Source organism: Cherax quadricarinatus, chromosome 6 (assembly GCF_038502225.1).
Source record: "Cherax quadricarinatus isolate ZL_2023a chromosome 6, ASM3850222v1, whole genome shotgun sequence".
NCBI lineage: Eukaryota > Metazoa > Arthropoda > Malacostraca > Decapoda > Parastacidae > Cherax > Cherax quadricarinatus.
In genome coordinates this window covers 18,483,068-18,501,620 of record NC_091297.1, presented here as the reverse complement: position 1 = coordinate 18,501,620, position 18,553 = coordinate 18,483,068, and the positions used below count along the sequence as shown (strand labels likewise).

At 40.4% G+C, this 18,553-nt stretch overlaps 1 protein-coding gene across 1 annotated transcript in view; it reads right to left on the bottom strand.

Moving 5' to 3' along the window:
- The window catches only part of chico (insulin receptor substrate 1 chico), a gene marked incomplete in the record, with an annotated part of 785,196 nt that overhangs the window by 142,359 nt on the left and 624,284 nt on the right, over positions 1-18,553 (bottom strand). Inside the window, 2 exon segments of the mRNA XM_053781624.2 lie at positions 13,810-14,017; positions 14,817-15,091. Coding sequence (XP_053637599.1) covers positions 13,810-14,017; positions 14,817-15,091 — 483 coding nt within the window.

The following is an 18,553-nucleotide window of genomic DNA, read 5'->3' as shown; positions in this document are numbered from 1 at the left end:
GTAGTAGCAATAATGTTGAAGGATAAGCTATGGCAGGAAAAGAGGGAGTATAAATGTATTAATTCAAGGATTATGTGGAGTAAAATAAAGGTTGGATGGGAAAAGTGGGTTACAGTAAGCGTATATGCACCTGGAGAAGAGAGAAGTGTAGAGGAGAGAGAGAGAGAGAGAGATTTTGGGAAATGTCGAGTGAATGCATGGGGAGTTTTGAACCAAGTGTGAGAGTAATGGTGGTTGGGGATTTCACTGCTAAACTGGGTAAAAATGTTGTGGAGGGAGTAGTAGGTAAATTTGGGGTGCCAGGGGAAAATGAAAATGGGGAGCCTTTAATTGAGCTATATGTAGAAAAAGGTTTGGTAATAAGTAATACATATTTTATGAAAAGAGGATAAATAAATATACAAGGTCTGACATAGCACGTAATGAAAGTAGTTTGTTAGATTATGTATTGGTGGATAAAAGGTTGATGGGTAGGCTCCAGGATGTACATGTTTATGGAGCGGCAACTGATATATCGGATCATTACAGTGGAACCTCTACTTGCAAGCGTGTCCACGCGTGAGTTTTTCCAAATATGAGCAGTCGATGGGTCGATTTTTTGCTTCCATACGCGAGCAAAATTTCCATAAGCGAGCAGACCTCAAGGTAGGTTCCTTGACACTAGTGAGGGGCTATTGCTCTCGGGAATTGTATCTCATTTGTTTGTTGGACTATCTTATTGAAACTTGGGCAATGTATGATGGAAAGATGCTTCTTAAGATACACCAAAAATGAAAGAAATCTAAGCATAAATAATGGAGTTCACTTCTCAGCAATTAGCCACCCCTTAGCGGTAATTTTGAATGGTTTTTATGGTTGTATTCTCGTTTTTTTTGGTCTCATTTGATAGAATGAAAGATACATTACAGAAATAGATATTATTTTGATTGCTTTCACGATGAAAAGTGCCTTGAAATTGAGCTCAACCTAGGAGAAATGGTCCATTACTTGGCTGTTTCAGAGTAAACAAATGACGTCACTGTCCATTCCAATATGCAGTCATGAATGGGTTGACGTTATTTATACAATTAATGCAATAAGGAATAACAGTAAATCTTATATTTTTTGTGTGAATAAAAATTACAAATTATTTATATAATAATAATAATAATAATAATAATAATAATATGTATAATAATACTTTTTTTTTTTTTTAACAAACTGGCCATATTCCACCAATGCAGGGTGGCCCAAAAAGAAATTTAGTAATTTATACAAGAGAAGGGGTTACTAGCCCCTTGCCCCTGGCATTTTAGTTGCCTCTTACAACACACATGGCTTATGGAGGAAGAATTCTGTTCAACTTCCCCATGGAGATAAGAGGAAATAAACAAGAACAAGAACTAGAAAGAAAATAGCAGAAAACCCAGAGGGGTGTGTGTGTATATATATATGCTTGTATATGTATGTGTACTAGGTAGTAGGTTGGTAGACAGCAACCGGCCAGAGAGGTACTACCGTCCTGCCAAGTGAGTGTAAAACGAAAGCCTGTAATTGTTTTACATGATGGTAGGATTGCTGGTGTCCTTTTTTCTGTCTCATGAACATGCAAGATTTCAGGTACATCTTGCTACTTCTACTTACACTTAGGTCACACTACACATACATGTACAAGCATATATATACATACCCCTCTGGGTTTTCTTCTATTTTCTTTCTAGTTCTTGTTCTTGTTTATTTCCTCTTATCTCCATGGGGAAGTGGAACAGAATTCTTCCTCCGTAAGCCATGCGTGTTGTAAGAGGTGACTAAAATGCCGGGAGCAAGGGGCTAGTAACCTCTTCTCCTGTATATATTACTAAATTTGAAAGGAGAAACTTTCGTTTTTCCTTTTGGGCCACCCGGCCTCGGTGGGATACAGCCGGTGTGTTGAAAGAAAGAAGATATGTATGTGTAGTGTGACCTAAGTGTAAGCAGAAGTAACAAGACGTACCTGTAATCTTGCATATTTATGAGACAGACAAAAGACACCAGCAATCCTACCATCATGTAAAACAATTACAGGCTTTCGTTTTATACTCACTTGGCAGGATGGTAGTACCTCCCTGGGTGGTTGCTGTCTACCAACCTACTTCCTACAGTAATAATACATAATAATAATTACAGGTAGTAGTAGCCAGCAACCACCCAGGGAGGTGCTACCGTCCTGCCAAGTGAGTGTAAAACGAAAGCCTGTAATTGTTTTACATGATGGTAGGATTGCTGGTGTCTTTTGTCTGTCTCATAAATATGCAATATTTTCAGGTAAGTCTTGCTACTTCTACTTACACTTAGGTCACACGACACATACATGTACAAACATTTATATACACACCCTCTGGGTTTTCTTTTATTTTCTTTATAGTTCTTGTTCTTGTTTATTTCCTCTTATCTCCATGGGGAAGTGGGACAGAATTCTTCCTCCGTAAGTCATGCGTGTTGTAATAGGCGACTAAAATGCCGGGAACAAGGAGCTAGTAACCTTTTCTCCTGTATATATTACTAAATGTAAAAGGAGAAACTTTCGTTTTTCCTCTTGGGCCACCCCGCCTCGGTGGGATACGGCCGGTGTGTTGAAAGAAAGAAAGAAAGTTTCTATGTTATTTATATTGTTTGTTATGTCATATTAGATGAACTGTGATAAATAAATAAGCCGTGTAGATGATATTAGCGAAATTATTCATGAAGTATTTTGCCCGGTCTCCAGACAAACTCCCATCCACCGCCGACACCGCCCATACCACTACATGAATGACATATTTTATTCATTCTAGAGTATATATCATGTTTCTATGTTATTCATAATGTTTGTTATGTCATATTAGATGAACTGTGATAGATAAGTAAGCCGTATAGATGATATTAGCGAAATTATTTATGAAGTATTTTGCCTGGTCTCCAGACAAACTCACGTCCACTGCCGACACCGCCCATACCACTACATGAATGGCATTTTATTAATTTTAGAGTATATATCAAGTTTCTATGTTATTTATATTGTTTATTATCTCATATTAGATGAAGTGAGATAGATAATAAACCACAGAGTTGATATTAGTGAAATTATTGAAGTACAGAATTCCACTGGAACGGATTAATTGCATTTTAATTAATTTAAATGAGGAAAATTGACTCTGCAAATGAGCAAATCCAGTTGCGAGCAAGGTCATGGAATGGATTAAACTCGCAAGTAGAGGTTCCACTGTATTTAGATGTAGCTACAGTTAGACTAAGAGATAGATGGGACAAGAGGAAAATGGCAACAAGTAGTAAGAGAGAGGTGAAAGTGTATAAACTAAGGGAGGAGGAAGTTCGGTGAGATATAAGCAACTATAGTAGGGCCCCACTTATACGGCGGGTTAGGTTCCAGGATATCACCAGAAAGCAGAATGCCATTTTTTTCCATTTATAAATGCATATAAATGCCAGACAACAAGTTTACACTAAATTATATTAAGTTAGTAAAATACATACACAGTCCACTCACTACTTCTCTTAAAGTATTTGTAATTTTAGTGTATGGCAAGAGGTGAGTAGTACTTATTTGTAGGAAGTCAGGTGTAGGTAGCCCTGGCTCCCCATCTCATACTTAATATAAGATATTTAAAACAGCCCAGAGAGTTAAAATACACATATAGTACACTCATTATTTACCTTAAAATATGTGTAGTCTTAATGTAGGAAGAGAGGTGAGTAGTATTTATTTGTAGGAAGTCAGTGTAGGTAGCCGGTAGGTGTAGCCCGCCTGGGCTACACCTACCGGCTACCTACACTGTGGCCCAGAGCCATATTATTGGCATCGACATACCTTGTTCACTGAATTTAATCATTTCTAACAACTACCTTTAGATGCCATCATAAACGAAGGTAGAAGTAATGAATAATTCATGCCGAAAATTGTAAACAAAAGCGGAGTGGGGGAGTGGCTGGGCCAAACGCAGATTAATACACGTTTTCTCTGGTGGCTAAGCAGAGAAAACGTAATGTTGTCCCTCCACCTGGCTACCATACAGGTCCATAAGTATTATTATCAGGGCACATACAAAATATACAATGCCAGACAACAAGTTTACACTAATGTATATTAAGTTAGCAATAGAAGTAGGCATTAAAAACACAATAAAAGGTAAGATACACACAGAGTACACTTATTAATTACCTTAAAATATTAATATTAATGTGTGAGAGGTGAGTGGGAGGGTGTTTATTGAATAAAATCAGAATGGCACACCATCATCCTCTAACTTGGCACTTAAAGCTAGAGTCTTACGACTCCTCTTTTTATCACAGCTAAGCTTAGACGCCATCGTCAATGAGAGCCAACTAGTTAACAAAAAGAGTAAACGAGAAAGAGAACGAGATACAGACTTCAGACAATGTAAGAACACAAACTGAACAGGTAGTGGACGATCACTTGGTCAGGCGAAATAAATGCATATTAATGTGTCCACTTTTAGTTCATTCACGTTTGTTTGTAAGAGTTTGTAAAATATTTACCTCAATACACCTATCATCTGACTTACGACCTGCTTGACATATGTCCATTCGACTTACGACCTTGTTTTCTATGCCAAATTTCTGGGAAATAAACAACTATTTGTGTTGTACACAGTGTTTATCCTAAAACTTACAGAATAAAATACAGTACCGACAGCATAAAAAGTAAAGTAAAAAATGAAATACCAAAATAAAACAATAAAATAAAGTCATTATAAAATTTTTTATTATTATTATCACACTGGCCGATTCCCACCAAGGCAGGGTGGCCCGAAAAAGAAAAACTTTCACCATCATTCACTCCATCACTGTCTTGCCAGAAGGGTGCTTTACACTACAGTTTTTAAACTGCAACATTAACACCCCTCCTTCAGAGTGCAGGCACTGTACTTCCCATCTCCAGGACTCAAGTCCGGCCTGCCGGTTTCCCTGAACCCCTTCATAAATGTTACTTTGCTCACACTCCAACGGCACGTCAAGTATTAAAAACCATTTGTCTCCATTCACTCCTATCAAACACGCTCACGCATGCCTGCTGGAAGTCCAAGCCCCTCACACACAAAACCTCCTTTACCCCCTCCCTCCAACCTTTCCTAGGCCGACCCCTACCCCGCCTTCCTTCCACTACAGACTGATACACTCTTGAAGTCATTCTGTTTCGCTCCATTCTCTATACATGTCCGAACCACCTCAACAACCCTTCCTCAGCCCTCTGGACAACAGTTTTGGTAATCTCGCACCTCCTCCTCACTTCCAAACTACAAATTCTCTGCATTATATTCACACCACACATTGCCCTCAGACATGACATCTCCACTGCCTCCAGCCTTCTCCTCGCTGCAACATTCATCACCCATGCTTCACACCCATATAAGAGCGTTGGTAAAACTATACTCTCATACATTCCCCTCTTTGCCTCCAAGGACAAAGTTCTTTGTCTCCACAGACTCCTAAGTGCACCACTCACCCCTTTTCCCCTCATCAATTCTATGATTCATCTCATCTTTCATAGACCCATCCGCTGACACGTCCACTCCCAAATATCTGAATACATTCACCTCCTCCATACTCTCTCCCTCCAATCTGATATCCAATCTTTCATCACCTAATCTTTTTGTTATCCTCATAACCTTACTCTTTCCTGTATTCACTTTTAATTTTCTTCTTTTGCACACCCTACCAAATTCATCCACCAATCTCTGCAACTTCTCTTCAGAATCTCCCAAGAGCACAGTGTCATCAGCAAAGAGCAACTGTGACAACTCCCACTTTGTGTGATTCTTCATCTTTTAACTCCACGCCTCTTGCCAAGACCCTCGCATTTACTTCTCTTACAACCCCATCTATAAATATATTAAACAACAACGGTGACATCACACATCCTTGTCTAAGGCCTACTTTTACTGGGAAATAATTTCCCTCTTTCCTACATACTCTAACTTGAGCCTCACTATCCTCGTAAAAACTCTTCACTGCTTTCAGTAACCTACCTCCTACACCATACACCTGCAACATCTGCCACATTGCCCCCTATCCACCCTGTCATACGCCTTTTCCAAATCCATAAATGCCACAAAGACCTCTTTAGCCTTATCTAAATACTGTTCAATTATATGTTTCACTGTAAACACCTGGTCCACACACCCCCTACCTTTCCTAAAGTCTCCTTGTTCATCTGCTATCCTATTTTCTGTCTTACTCTTAATTCTTTCAATAATAACTTTACCATACACTTTACCAGGTATACTCAACAGACTTATCCCCCTATATTTTTTGCACTCTCTTTTGTCCCCTTTGCCTTTAAACAAAGGAACTATGCATGCTCTCTGCCAATCCCTAGGTACCTTACCCTCTTCCATACATTTATTAAATAATTGCACCAACCACTCCAAAACTGTATCCCCACCTGCTTTTAACATTTCTATCTTTATCCCATCAATACCGGCTGCCTTACCCCCTTTCATTTTTACCTACTGCCTCACGAACTTCCCCCACACTCACAACTGGCTCTTCCTCACTCCTACAAGATGTTATTCCTCCTTGCCCTATACACGAAATCACAGCTTCCCTAACTTCATCAACATTTAACAATTCCTCAAAATATTCCCTCCATCTTCCCAATACCTCTAACTCTCCATTTAATAACTCTACTCTCCTATTTTTAACTGACAAATCCATTTGTTCTCTAGGCTTCCTCAACTTGTTAATCTCACTCCAAAACTTTTTCTTATTTTCAACAAAATTTGTTGATAACATCTCACCCACTCTCTCATTTGCTCTCTTTTTACATTGCTTCACCACTCTCTTAACCTCTCTCTTTTTCTCCATATACTCTTCCTTCCTTGCATCACTTCTACTTTGTAAAAACTTCTCATATGCTAACCTTTTCTCCCTTACTACTCTCTTTACATCATCATTCCACCAATCGCTCCTCTTCCCTCCTGCAGATACTTTCCTGTAACCACAAACTTCTGCTGAACACTCTAACACTACATTTTTAAACCTACCCCATACCTCTTCGACCCCATTGCCTATGCTCTCATTAGCCCATCTATCCTCCAATAGCTGTTTATATCTTACCCTAACTGCCTCCTCTTTTAGTTTATAAACCTTCACCTCTCTCTTCCCTGATGCTTCTATTCTCCTTGTATCCCATCCACCTTTTACTCTCAGTGTAGCTACAACTAGAAAGTGATCTGATATATCTGTGGCCCCTCTATAAACATGTACATCCTGAAGTCTACTCAACAGTCTTTTATCTATCAATACATAATCCAACAAACTACTGTCATTTCACCCTACATCATATCTTGTATACTTATTTATCCTCTTTTTCTTAAAATATGTATTACCTATAACTAAACCCCTTTCTATACAAAGTTCAATCAAAGGGGTCCCATTATCATTTACACCTGGCACCCCAAACTTACCTACCACACCCTCTCTAAAAGTTTCTCCTACTTTAGCATTCAGGTCCCCTACCACAATTATTCTCTCACTTGGTTCAAAGGCTCCTATACATTCACTTAACATCTCCCAAAATCTCTCTCTCTCCTCTACATTCCTCTCTTCTCCAGGTGCATACAGGCTTATTATGACCCACTTTTCGCATCCAACCTTTACTTTAATCCACACAATTCTTGAATTTACATATTCATATTCTCTTTTCTCCTTCCATAACTGATCCTTCAACATTACTGCTACCCCTTTATAAAAATGTGATGCTGATATTCAGTAGTAAGGTTCGATTTATGTCCATTTCGACTTACGACCGGTTTCTCGGAACTGAACTCGGTCGTAAGTCAGATGGTACCTGTATTTTTTTTATTATAATAATAATTACATCAAAATATAAATACTCTTACATTGTGTACAAGTTGTACAAGTTAGTACAGAATAAACAAACAGCAACACACCATTTTTAGAGTGAATGAAGACATTATTATTATTATTATTATCATAATAAAAAGCACTAAACCCACAAGGGTCATGAATTGCTATATATAGAGTGAAGGCATACAAAAAGAATATTTTTCTACAGTTATCCCCCAGTTTGACTTGAGAAAACGTAATTCTTCCGACACTACCTACACAGCCGCTTTGTAAACAAATCTCATATTTACATCAATTTTTATTCTGTGAGTGTATGTATCATGTTTATATGCTATGTAACGGGTTTCATATATAATTTTGAAGAAAATATCATAGATGGATTAATGAAAATGCCTGTATTAATGTAAAGTAAGACATTTAATGTGCCCAAGAGTAATTATTATTACATAGTATTGGCATCATTAGTAGAGAGACTTAGTGATTTTAATGTGTACCTGCACACCAGCACAGTGTGTAAGTACATTTAGGTACAGGTACACTAAGTATAATTATCAGAGTACATATAAAATATGCAGTAACTTTAAAACACTTGAAATTTTGGAAGGTTTCCTGACATAATAGATGTGGTCACCGAGAACGTAAACAAACCGGGTGGGGTGTGCCATATTTGAAAGACAGCTTGCCATATAGCAAATTTTGGTCATAATTTGACATCGTCATATTAGAGGAATGCCGTAAAGCGGGGCCCTACTGTACATATTGGCAGAAAGGTGGGCTAGTGCAAGTATGAGTAGTGGGGGGGGAGGGTTGAAGAGGGTTGGAATAGTTTTAAAAATGCAGTATTAGAATGTGGGGCAGAAGTTTGTGGTTATAGGAGGGTGGGTGCAGGAGGAAAGAGGAGTGATTGGTGGAATGATGAAAGAGATAAAAGAGAAAAAGGTAGCTTATGCGAGGTTTTTAGAAAGCAGAAGTGTTATAAGAAGAGCAGAGTATATGGAGAGTAAAAGAAAGGTGAAGAGAGTGATGAGAGAGTGCAAAAGGAGAGCAGATGATAGAGTGGGAGAGTTAAACATGTTAAGAAAGCATAGGGAACAAATGGATTTGTCAGTTAAAAACAGAGTAGGGGAGATAGAGGTATTGGGTAAATGACGGGAATATTTTGAGGAACTTTTAAATGTCGATGAAGAAAGGGAGGCAGTAATTTCATGCACTGGCCAGGGAGGTATACCATCTTTTAGGAGTGAAGAAGAGCAGGATGTGAGTGTGGGGGGAGGTGCCTGAGGCATTACACAGAATGAAAGGGGGTAAAGCAACTGGAACTGACGGGATCATGAGAGAAATGTTAAAAGCAGGGGGGGACATAGTGTTTGAGTGGGTAGTATTTTTGTTTAATAAATGTATGAAGAGGGGAAGATACCTAAGGACTGGCAGAGAGCATGTATAGTTCCTTTATATGGAAGGGAAACAAAAGAGATTGTAAAAATTAGAGAGGAATTAGTTTACTGAGTATACCAGGAAAAGTGTATGGTAGGGTTATTACTGAAAGAATTAGAGGTAAAACAGAATGAAGGATTGTGGATGAGCAAGGAGGTTTTAGAGTGGGTAGGGGATGTGTAGAACAAGTGTTTACATTGAAGTATATATATGTCTTTCTTTCAACACACCGGCCATACCCCACCGAGGCGGGGTGGCCCAAAAAGAAAAAAGAAAATTTCTTCTTTTACATTTAGTAACATATACAGGAGAAGGGGTTACTAGCATCTTGCTCCTCTCATTTTAGTCGCCTCTTACAACATGCATGGCTTACGGAGGAAGAATGCTGTTCCACTTCCCCATGGAGGTAAGAGGAAATAAACAAAAACAAGAACTAGTAAAAACATAGAAGAAAACCCAAAGGGGTGTGTATTTATATGCTTGTACATGTATGTGTAGCATGACCTAAGTCTTTTCTTTCAACACACCGGCTGTATCCCACCGAGGCGGGGTGGCCCAAAAGGAAAAACAAAAGTTTCTCCTTTCACATTTAGTAATATATACAGGAGAAGGGGTTACTAGCCCCTTGCTCCTGGCATTCTAGTCGCCTCTTACAACAAGCATGGCTTACGGAGGAAGAATTCTGTTCCACTTCGCCATGGAGATAAGAGGAAATAAACAAGAACAAGAACTAGTAAGAAAATAGAAGAAAACCCAGAGGGGTGTGTATACATATGCTTGTACATGTATGTGTAGTGTGACCTAAGTGTAAGTACAAATTGCAAGACATACCTGAAACCTTGCATGTTTATGAGACAGAAAAATGGACACCAGCAATCCTACCATCATGTAAAACAATTACGGGCTTTCGTTTTACACTCACTTGGCAGGACGGTAGTACCTCCCTGGGCAGTTGCTGTCTACCAACCTACTACCTAGATGAAGCATATATGTGAACAGTATTTAGATAAAGGTATGGAAGTTTTCACTGCACTTATAGATTTAGAAAAGGCATATGATAGAGTCGATAGGGGAGCAATGTGGCAGATTTTGCAGGTACAGTGGTCCCTCGCTTTTCGTAGTTCTCGGGAATCATAGATTTCGGAAATCATAGGAATATTTTCGTATAAACATGGGCTCGCTAATCATAGGTTGACTCGCGAATAGTAGTTCGTCCGGGACGTGTACGCACGGTGTGAGCCGGGGCAGCCTCCCTAACCAGCCAGTCTGGCATTGTTTACCAGTGAGTGAAGGTCCCCTCACGTGCTCCTACGAAATATTTTATAATATTCCACTCATTTTAGTGCTTGCAAGTACTAAATAAGCTACCATGGCTCCAATGAAAGCTCCTAGTGCCAAGCCTGTGGTAAAGAAGAGCTCACCACTGAGGAGCTGCAAGAGCTTCAGCAGGAACAGCAACAGATCGCAGCTTAGAATCTTGCTGCAGAGGAGGAAGAAGAGAGATGGAAGAAGGTGCCTTCTTCAGAAATTAAAGAGATTTTTGCTATGTGGGGTAAGATGGAAAGATTTATGGAGAAACATCACCCTGACAAGGCTGTTGCAAGCCATGTTGGCAACATGTACAGTGACAAAGTCTTGGGCCATTTTAGGGAAGTGTTAAAGAGACGCCAGAAACAGAGCTCTCTCCACAGTTATTTTGTGAGACAGGACTCCAGTGACTCTCAAGGTGGTCCTAGTGGCATTAAGAAACAGAGAAGAGAAGCAACCCCAGAAAAGCAATTGGTGCCTGAGGTGTTTCTGGAAGGGGATTCCCCTTCCAAACTGTAAACAATCCAATCTCTCTCCTCCTCCTCCAGTCTCCCATACACTAAGAAGAATCTCCAATAAAGGTAAGTGTTATGCTGTTAATGTTTCATTCATCATTTCTCATTGTATTGTTTATGTACTACATCTATATTTCATGTAAAAAAAATTTTTGTTTTAATACTTCTGGGTGTCAGGAACGGATTAATTGTATTTACATTATTTCTTATGGGGAAAATTGATTCGCAAATCATAGATTTCGATAATAGTAGCAACTCCAGGAACAGATTAACTACGAAAAACGAGGGACCACTGTATATGGAATAGGTGGTAAGCTAGTAAATGCTGTAAGGCATTTTTTATGAGGATAGTGAGGCTCAGATTAGTGTGTGTAGAATAGAGGGAGACTACTTCCCGGTAAAAGTAGGTCCTAGACAGGGATGTGTAATGTTAACATGGTTGTTTAATATATTTATAGATGGGGTTGTAAAAGAAGCAAATGCTAGGGTTTTTGGGAGATGGGTGGGATTAAATTATGGGGAATCAAATACAAAATGGGAATTGACACAGTTACTTTTTGCTGATACTGTGCTTGTGGGAGATTCTAAAGAAAAACTGCAAAGGTTAGTGGACGAGTTTAGGAGTTTGTGTAAAGGTAGAAAGTTGAAAGTGAACACAGAAAAAGAGTAAGGTGATGAGGGTATCAAATGATTTAGATAAAGAAAAATTGGATATCAAATTAGAGAGGAGGAGTATGGAAGAAGTGAATGTTTTCAGATATTTGAGAATTGACGTGTCAGTGGATGGATTTGTGAAGGATGAGATTAATCACAGAACTGATGAAGGAAAAAAGGTGAGTGGTGCGTTGAGGTGTATGTGGAGACAAAAAACGTTATCTATGGAGGCAAAGACAGGAATGTATGAAAGTATAGTGGTACCAACACTCTTACATGGGTGTGAAGCTTGGGTTGTAAATGCTGCAGCGAGGAGAGGTTGGAGGCAGTGGAGATGTCCTGTCTAAGGGTAATGTGTGGTGTAAATATTATGCAGAAAATTCAGAGTGTGGAAATTAGGAGAAGGTGTGGAGTTAATAAAAATATTAGTCAGAGGGCTGAAGAGGGGTTGTTGAGGTAGTTTGGTCATTCCGAGAGAATGGATCAAAGTAGAATGACATGGAGAGCATATAAATCTGTAAGGGAAGGAAAGCGGGGTAGGGGTCGTCCTCGAAGAGGTTGGAAGGAGAGGGTAAAGGCAGTTTTGTGGGCGAGGGGCTTGGACTTCCAGCAAGCGTGCATGAGCGTGTTAGATAGGAGTGAATGGAGACGAATAGTATTTGGGACCTGATGAGCTGTTGGAGTGTGAGCAGGGTAATATTTAGTGAAGGGATTCAGGGAAACCGGTTATTTTTATATAGCTGGACTAGAGTCTTGGAAATGGGAAGAGCAATGCCTGCACTTTAAAGGAGTGGTTTGGGATATTGGCAGTTTGGGGGGATATGTTGTGTATCTTCATACGTATATGTTCTAAACTGTTGTATTCTGCGCACCTCTGCAAAAACAGTGATTATGTATGAGTGAGGTGAAAGCGTTGATTGATGATGAAAGAATTTTCTTTTAGGGGATTTTCTTTCTTTTTGGGTCACCCTGCCTCAGTGGGAGATGGCTGACTTGTTAAAAAAAAAAATCTATATGCAGCCTCACCAATGAGCATGCTTTTTAAGTCACTACAATATGCAAGTTCAGAGCATTTAGGATCACACAATATCAGTCATTTTTAAGGAGTCATATGCCATCAAGATGGTTAAGAATTCAACAGAAATGAAATCTTTAGTTGTTATACCCAACTCAACTTGGGTCATGTAATTCTTTTCTGGCAAAGTGCATTTGTGTATAGACATCAATGTATATAGAGTAACAGTTATGTAAGAGATTTCTTGAGAAGTTTTCTTTGCCAGAGTTAGGGGTCACAGGTGATAACTTCTTTGAGGGGGGGTCATTCTGAGAGACGAGGTGTCAAATACATGCTAATGTCATGTAGGGATCAAGTGTATGTTCTCCAGAATGATAAAATTCATTTAATATTATCAGATATTCCTTTATTTCTTTCTTTTTGGGTCACCCTGCCTCGGTGGGAGACGGCCGACTTGTTAAAAAAAAAAAAAAATATCCCTGCCTTTGTGAGAAACAACCTGCATTAAAAGATATTCATAAGATATTGATAATTTCTAGACATTTTGTAGGATTTGTAGTGTCAATAGTTGTTTTCTCAAACATTTATTATTGATTAAATTTTTCCAAACAATTCAAAAGATCTAACTTTGGACATTATCAGCTTAACAATAGATCAAGGAAAATGTACTACAGAACTTAGCGCAACAGATTTTGCTCAATTATTCATCCAGGACTTGAGTTCCGGAAGAGGGAAGGGTGGCTTTTGCACTCTGAAGGAGGGGCAGGGATGTTGCAGTCAAAGGATAATCTGAACTGTAATATTAGCATAATTCAGGTTAGATAGTGATTGAATTAATGATGGTAAATGCTTTTCCATTTTTTTCTGAATCACCCTACCTTGGTGGGAGAGAGAAATTAGTTAGTAAAATTTGTACTAGATTTGCCTAACAAATTCTAGCCACTTACTACAAATTACATAGATCACTCTCAGCCTGTACTATTAGTAATATAGTAACTGAACAGCTTATTGGAATATCCAACATGAAAATCATACCATCAGATGGGCTATAAGGAATGGGCGTAGGAACAGCAGGCGTGGGAGTCATATCTAAGTAGCCATCTGAACGGTCTTGAGCACTGCTCTCACCAGCACCAATGTCCCCTACTTGACCTCCAGGTACCATGGACAGGTAACTGTCAGTGGTGTCATCTACCAGACTGGAGATACGTGAATGGCAAGCAGACTGTGGTGGTGAAGATACCTGAAAATCAGACAGAGTTTAACTAAATCACTTTTTCTTATAAAATAGGTATCACTTTTGCTCCTTAATTGTTACATCTGCTCTGAAAGGCAACAAATTTTATTATGTAATTACTGTGTGTTGACACACATCAAGCATTACCTCTAATACATAAACACTAAACACACTGCTATGATTCTTAATACTGCTTGTGACCCGAGTGGTAAAATTTTCAGCTCAACTAAATGACCAGTTCATTCCTGAGGCTGGTGATGATGCTGGGTATGTTTCCTTATGCCTGTTCACCTAATAATAAATAGGAACCTAGGTGGTATCTGAGAGAAGTGGGTCACATCTGGACCCCTTCAGGGTCCAGACTCCTGATCTGAAACTTGTTCTCATGGTCCAATAATCCCCCCCCCCCCCACACACACAAAAAAAAATCTTATGAAATGCCAGAGAATTGTTTTCAGAAGATAATGACACCAGAAGTACGAAATTTGAGAAAAACTTATGGAATTAAGCTGGCACAAAGCTAGAAGTCTCAATAGAATTTATAGACCATTGATTTCACCAAATCTAAGTCCTATTTTAGGCCAATTCCATTGCTTCAGTTGTCAGAATGGATGAGCCAGTCTTAGGAATAACTCACCATGGGTTCAAACCCCAACTCTTCTGTGTGTTAATCCTTCACCTTTCAATTCAGCTTCTTTTCATTTTCCTATATTCCCTTACCTAGTGAGTGTTTCACCGGTGTATCAAACTTAGCTATAAAAATTTACAGAAAAGAAATCCATTAAATTACACAGGTATCTATTACCTGACTAGAGGAATGAGACAGCCAGGCAGGAAGAATAGATCCAGGGGAATTAAGGGGCCCCATTGACAAATATCCAGAGTTTTCATGAGATGAGCCTCCATGTGCTTGGGACTGAATTCTATCCATACATAGATAAGCCCCTCGCTCTGGATGGGAACCAAGAGCAACACTGGTGCGCTCAGAAGGGCTAGCCATCTCCAGGTAGTTATCTTGAGGTGAAGATATGCAAGGCCCATCTGTGCTGCTGTTACTGACAGGTGATATTAGACCTGCAACTGCAATAACACAAAATTAAAGGGAGCATTCTGTCTATTTTCTTTGAAAATTTTTTAAGTGATAATGATGCCATTTTACCTGTCAAGCACTGCTGCAGACATGAATTTTATGTTAATATGAATGGTATCATCCTAAGTAGTAGGTTGGTAGACAGCAACCGGCCAGAGAGGTACTACCGTCCTGCCAAGTGAGTGTAAAACGAAAGCCTGTAATTGTTTTACATGATGATAGGATTGTTGGTGTCCATTTTTCTGTCTCATAAACATGCAAGGTTTCAGGTACGTCTTGCTACTTCTACTTACACTTAGGTCACACTACACATACATGTACAAGCATATATATACACACCCCTCTGGGTTTTCTTCTATTTTCTTACTAGTTTTTGTTCTTGTTTATTTCCTCTTACCTCCATGGGGAAGTGGAACAAAATTCTTCCTCTGTAAGCTATGAGTGTTGTAAGGGGCGACTAAAATGCCAGGAGCAAGAGGCTAGTAACCCCTTCTCCTGTATAAATTAGTAAATTTAAAGAGAGAAACTTTTGTTTCTCTTTTGGGGCCACCCTGCCTCGGTGGGATACGGCCGGTTTGTTGAAAGAAGAAGAAAGAATGGTATCATGTGAAATTTATTTTTACCCTAGGAAGTGAAGGTAGTGTGTATGTGTGTGTGTGTACTCACCTATTTGTGGTTGCAGGGGTCAAGTCATAGCTCTTGGCCCCGCCTCTTCACTGATTGCTACTAGGTCCTCTCTCTCCCTGCTCCATGAGCTTTATCATACCTCACCTTAAAACTATGTATGGTTCCCGCCTCCACTACTTCACTTTCTAGGCTATTCCACGGCTTGACTACTCTATGACTGAAGAAATACTTCCTAACATCCCTTTGATTCATCTGAGTCTTCAACTTCCAATTGTGACCTCTTGTGTCTGTGTCCCATCTCTGGAACATCCCGTCTTTGTCCACCTCGTCTATTCCGCGCAGTATTTTATATGTCGTTATCATGTCTCCCCTGACCCCCCTGGCCTCCAGTGTCGTCAGGCCGATTTCCCTCAACCTTTCTTCGTAGTACAATCCCCGTAGCTCTGGGACTAGTCTTGTTGCAAACCTTTGCACTTTCTCTAATTTCTTGACGTGCTTGACTAGGTGTGGATTCCAAACTGATGCTGCATACTCCAGTATGGGCCTGACGTAAATGGTATACAGAGTCTTGAACGACTCCTTACTGAGGTATCGGAACGCTATCCGTAGGTTTGCCAGGCGCCCGTATGCTGCAGCAGTTATCTGATTGATGTGCGCCTCAGGAGATATGCTCGGTGTTATACTCACCCCCAGATCTTTTTCCTTAAGTGAGGTTTGCAGACTTTGGCCATCTAAACTATATTGTGTCTGCGGTCTTCTTTGCCCTTCCCCAATCTTCATGACTTTGCATTTGGCGGGGTTAAACTCAAGGAGCCAGTTGCTGGACCAGGCTTGTAGCCTGTCCAGGTCTCTTTGTAGTCCTGCCTGATCCTCATCCGATTTGATTCTTCTCATTAACTTCACATCGTCCGCAAACAAGGACACTTCTGAGTCTATCCCTTCCGTTATGTCATTCACATATACCAAGAACAGCACAGGTCCTAGGACTGACCCTTGTGGAACTCCGCTTGTCACAGGCGCCCATTTTGACACCTCGTCACGTACCATGACTCGTTGTTGCCTCCCTGTAAGGTATTCTCTTATCCATTGCAGTGCCTTTCCTGTTATGTGTGCCTGATCCTCTAGCTTTTGCAGTAACCTCTTGTGAGGAACTGTGTCGAAGGCCTTCTTGCAGTCCAAAAAAATGCAGTCGATCCACCCCTCTCTCTCTTGTCTTACTTCTGTCACCTTGTCATAAAACTCTAATAGGTTTGTGACACAGGATTTTCCCTCCCTGAAACCATGCTGGTTGTCAATTATACACTTGTTTCTTTCCAGGTGCTCCACCACTCTCCTCCTGATGATCTTCTCCATGACCTTGCATACTATACACGTTAGTGATACAGGTCTGTAGTTTAGTGCCTCATGTCTGTCTCCCTTTTTAAAAATTGGGACTACATTTGCCATCTTCCATACCTCGGGGAGTTGCCCAGTTTCAAATGATGTGTTGAAGATCTTTGTTAATGGTACACACAATGTCTCTGCTCCCTCTTTAAGGACCCACGGAGAGATGATGTCTGGTCCCATCGCCTTTGAGGTGTCAAGTTCGCATAGCAGCTTCTTCACCTCCTCCTTGGTTATATGTACCTCATCCAGCACTTGCTGGTGCACCCCCCTGCTCTGATTTCCTGGAGTCCTACTGGTTTCCACTGTAAATACTTCTTTAAATCTTGTGTTGAGCTCCTGACATACCTCCCGGTCGTTTCTTGTGAATTCCCCATCACCCTTCCTCAGTCTGATTACCTGGTCCTTGAATGTTGTTTTCCTCCTGATGTGGCTGTACAACAGCTTCGGGTCAGTCTTGACTTTCGATGCTATGTCATTTTCGTATTGCCGCTGAGCCTCCCTTCTTATCTGTGCATATTCGTTTCTGGCTCTTCGGCTAATCTCTTTATTTTCCTGAGTTCTCTGTCTTCTGTACCTTTTCCATTCTCTAGTACATCTAGTTTTTGCCTCCCTACACCTTTGGGTGAACCAAGGACTCGTTCTGTTCTTCCCATTATTTCTGTTTCCCTTGGGAACAAACCTCTCCTCTGCCTCCTTGCATTTTGTTGCCACATAGTCCATCATTTCTTGTACTGGTTTTCCTGTCAGTTCCCTCTCCCACTGAATGTCTTGAAAGAAGTTCCTCAAGCCTGAGTAGTTCCCCCTTTTGTAGTTTGGTTTTTCCCACCCTATTCCTGCTGCTCTCTCCACTTGGAGCTCAACTATGTAGTCGAAGCACAGAACCACATGATCACTAGCTCCCAGGGGCCTTTCATACATGATATCCTCGATGTCAGAACTACTCAAGGTGAATACAAGGTCCAGTCTTGCTGGTTCATCCTCTCCTCTCTCTCTGGTAGTGTCTCTAACATGTTGATGCATGAGGTTTTCCAGTACCACATCCATCATCTTGGCTCTCCATGTTTCGGGACCCCCATGGGGCTCCAGGTTTTCCCAGTCAATCTCCTTGTGATTGAAATCACCCATAACTAGTAACTTTGCTCCCCCCATGTGTGCTCTCCTGGCCACCTCGGCTAGTGTGTCGACCATTGCTCTGTTGCTCTCATCGTATTCTTCTCTTGGCCTTCTGCAGTTCTGTGGTGGGTTGTACATTACTGCAATTATCACCTTATGTCCCTCAGACTGGATTGTTCCTACTAAGTAGTCCCTTTCGCCCGTGCCATCCATTCCTTCCATTTTCTCAAACCCCCACTGGTTTTTAATGAGCAGTGCAACTCCTCCTCCCCCTCTCCTCCCTCTGTCTTTCCCGAGGATTTGATATCCGGATGGAAAGATTGAAT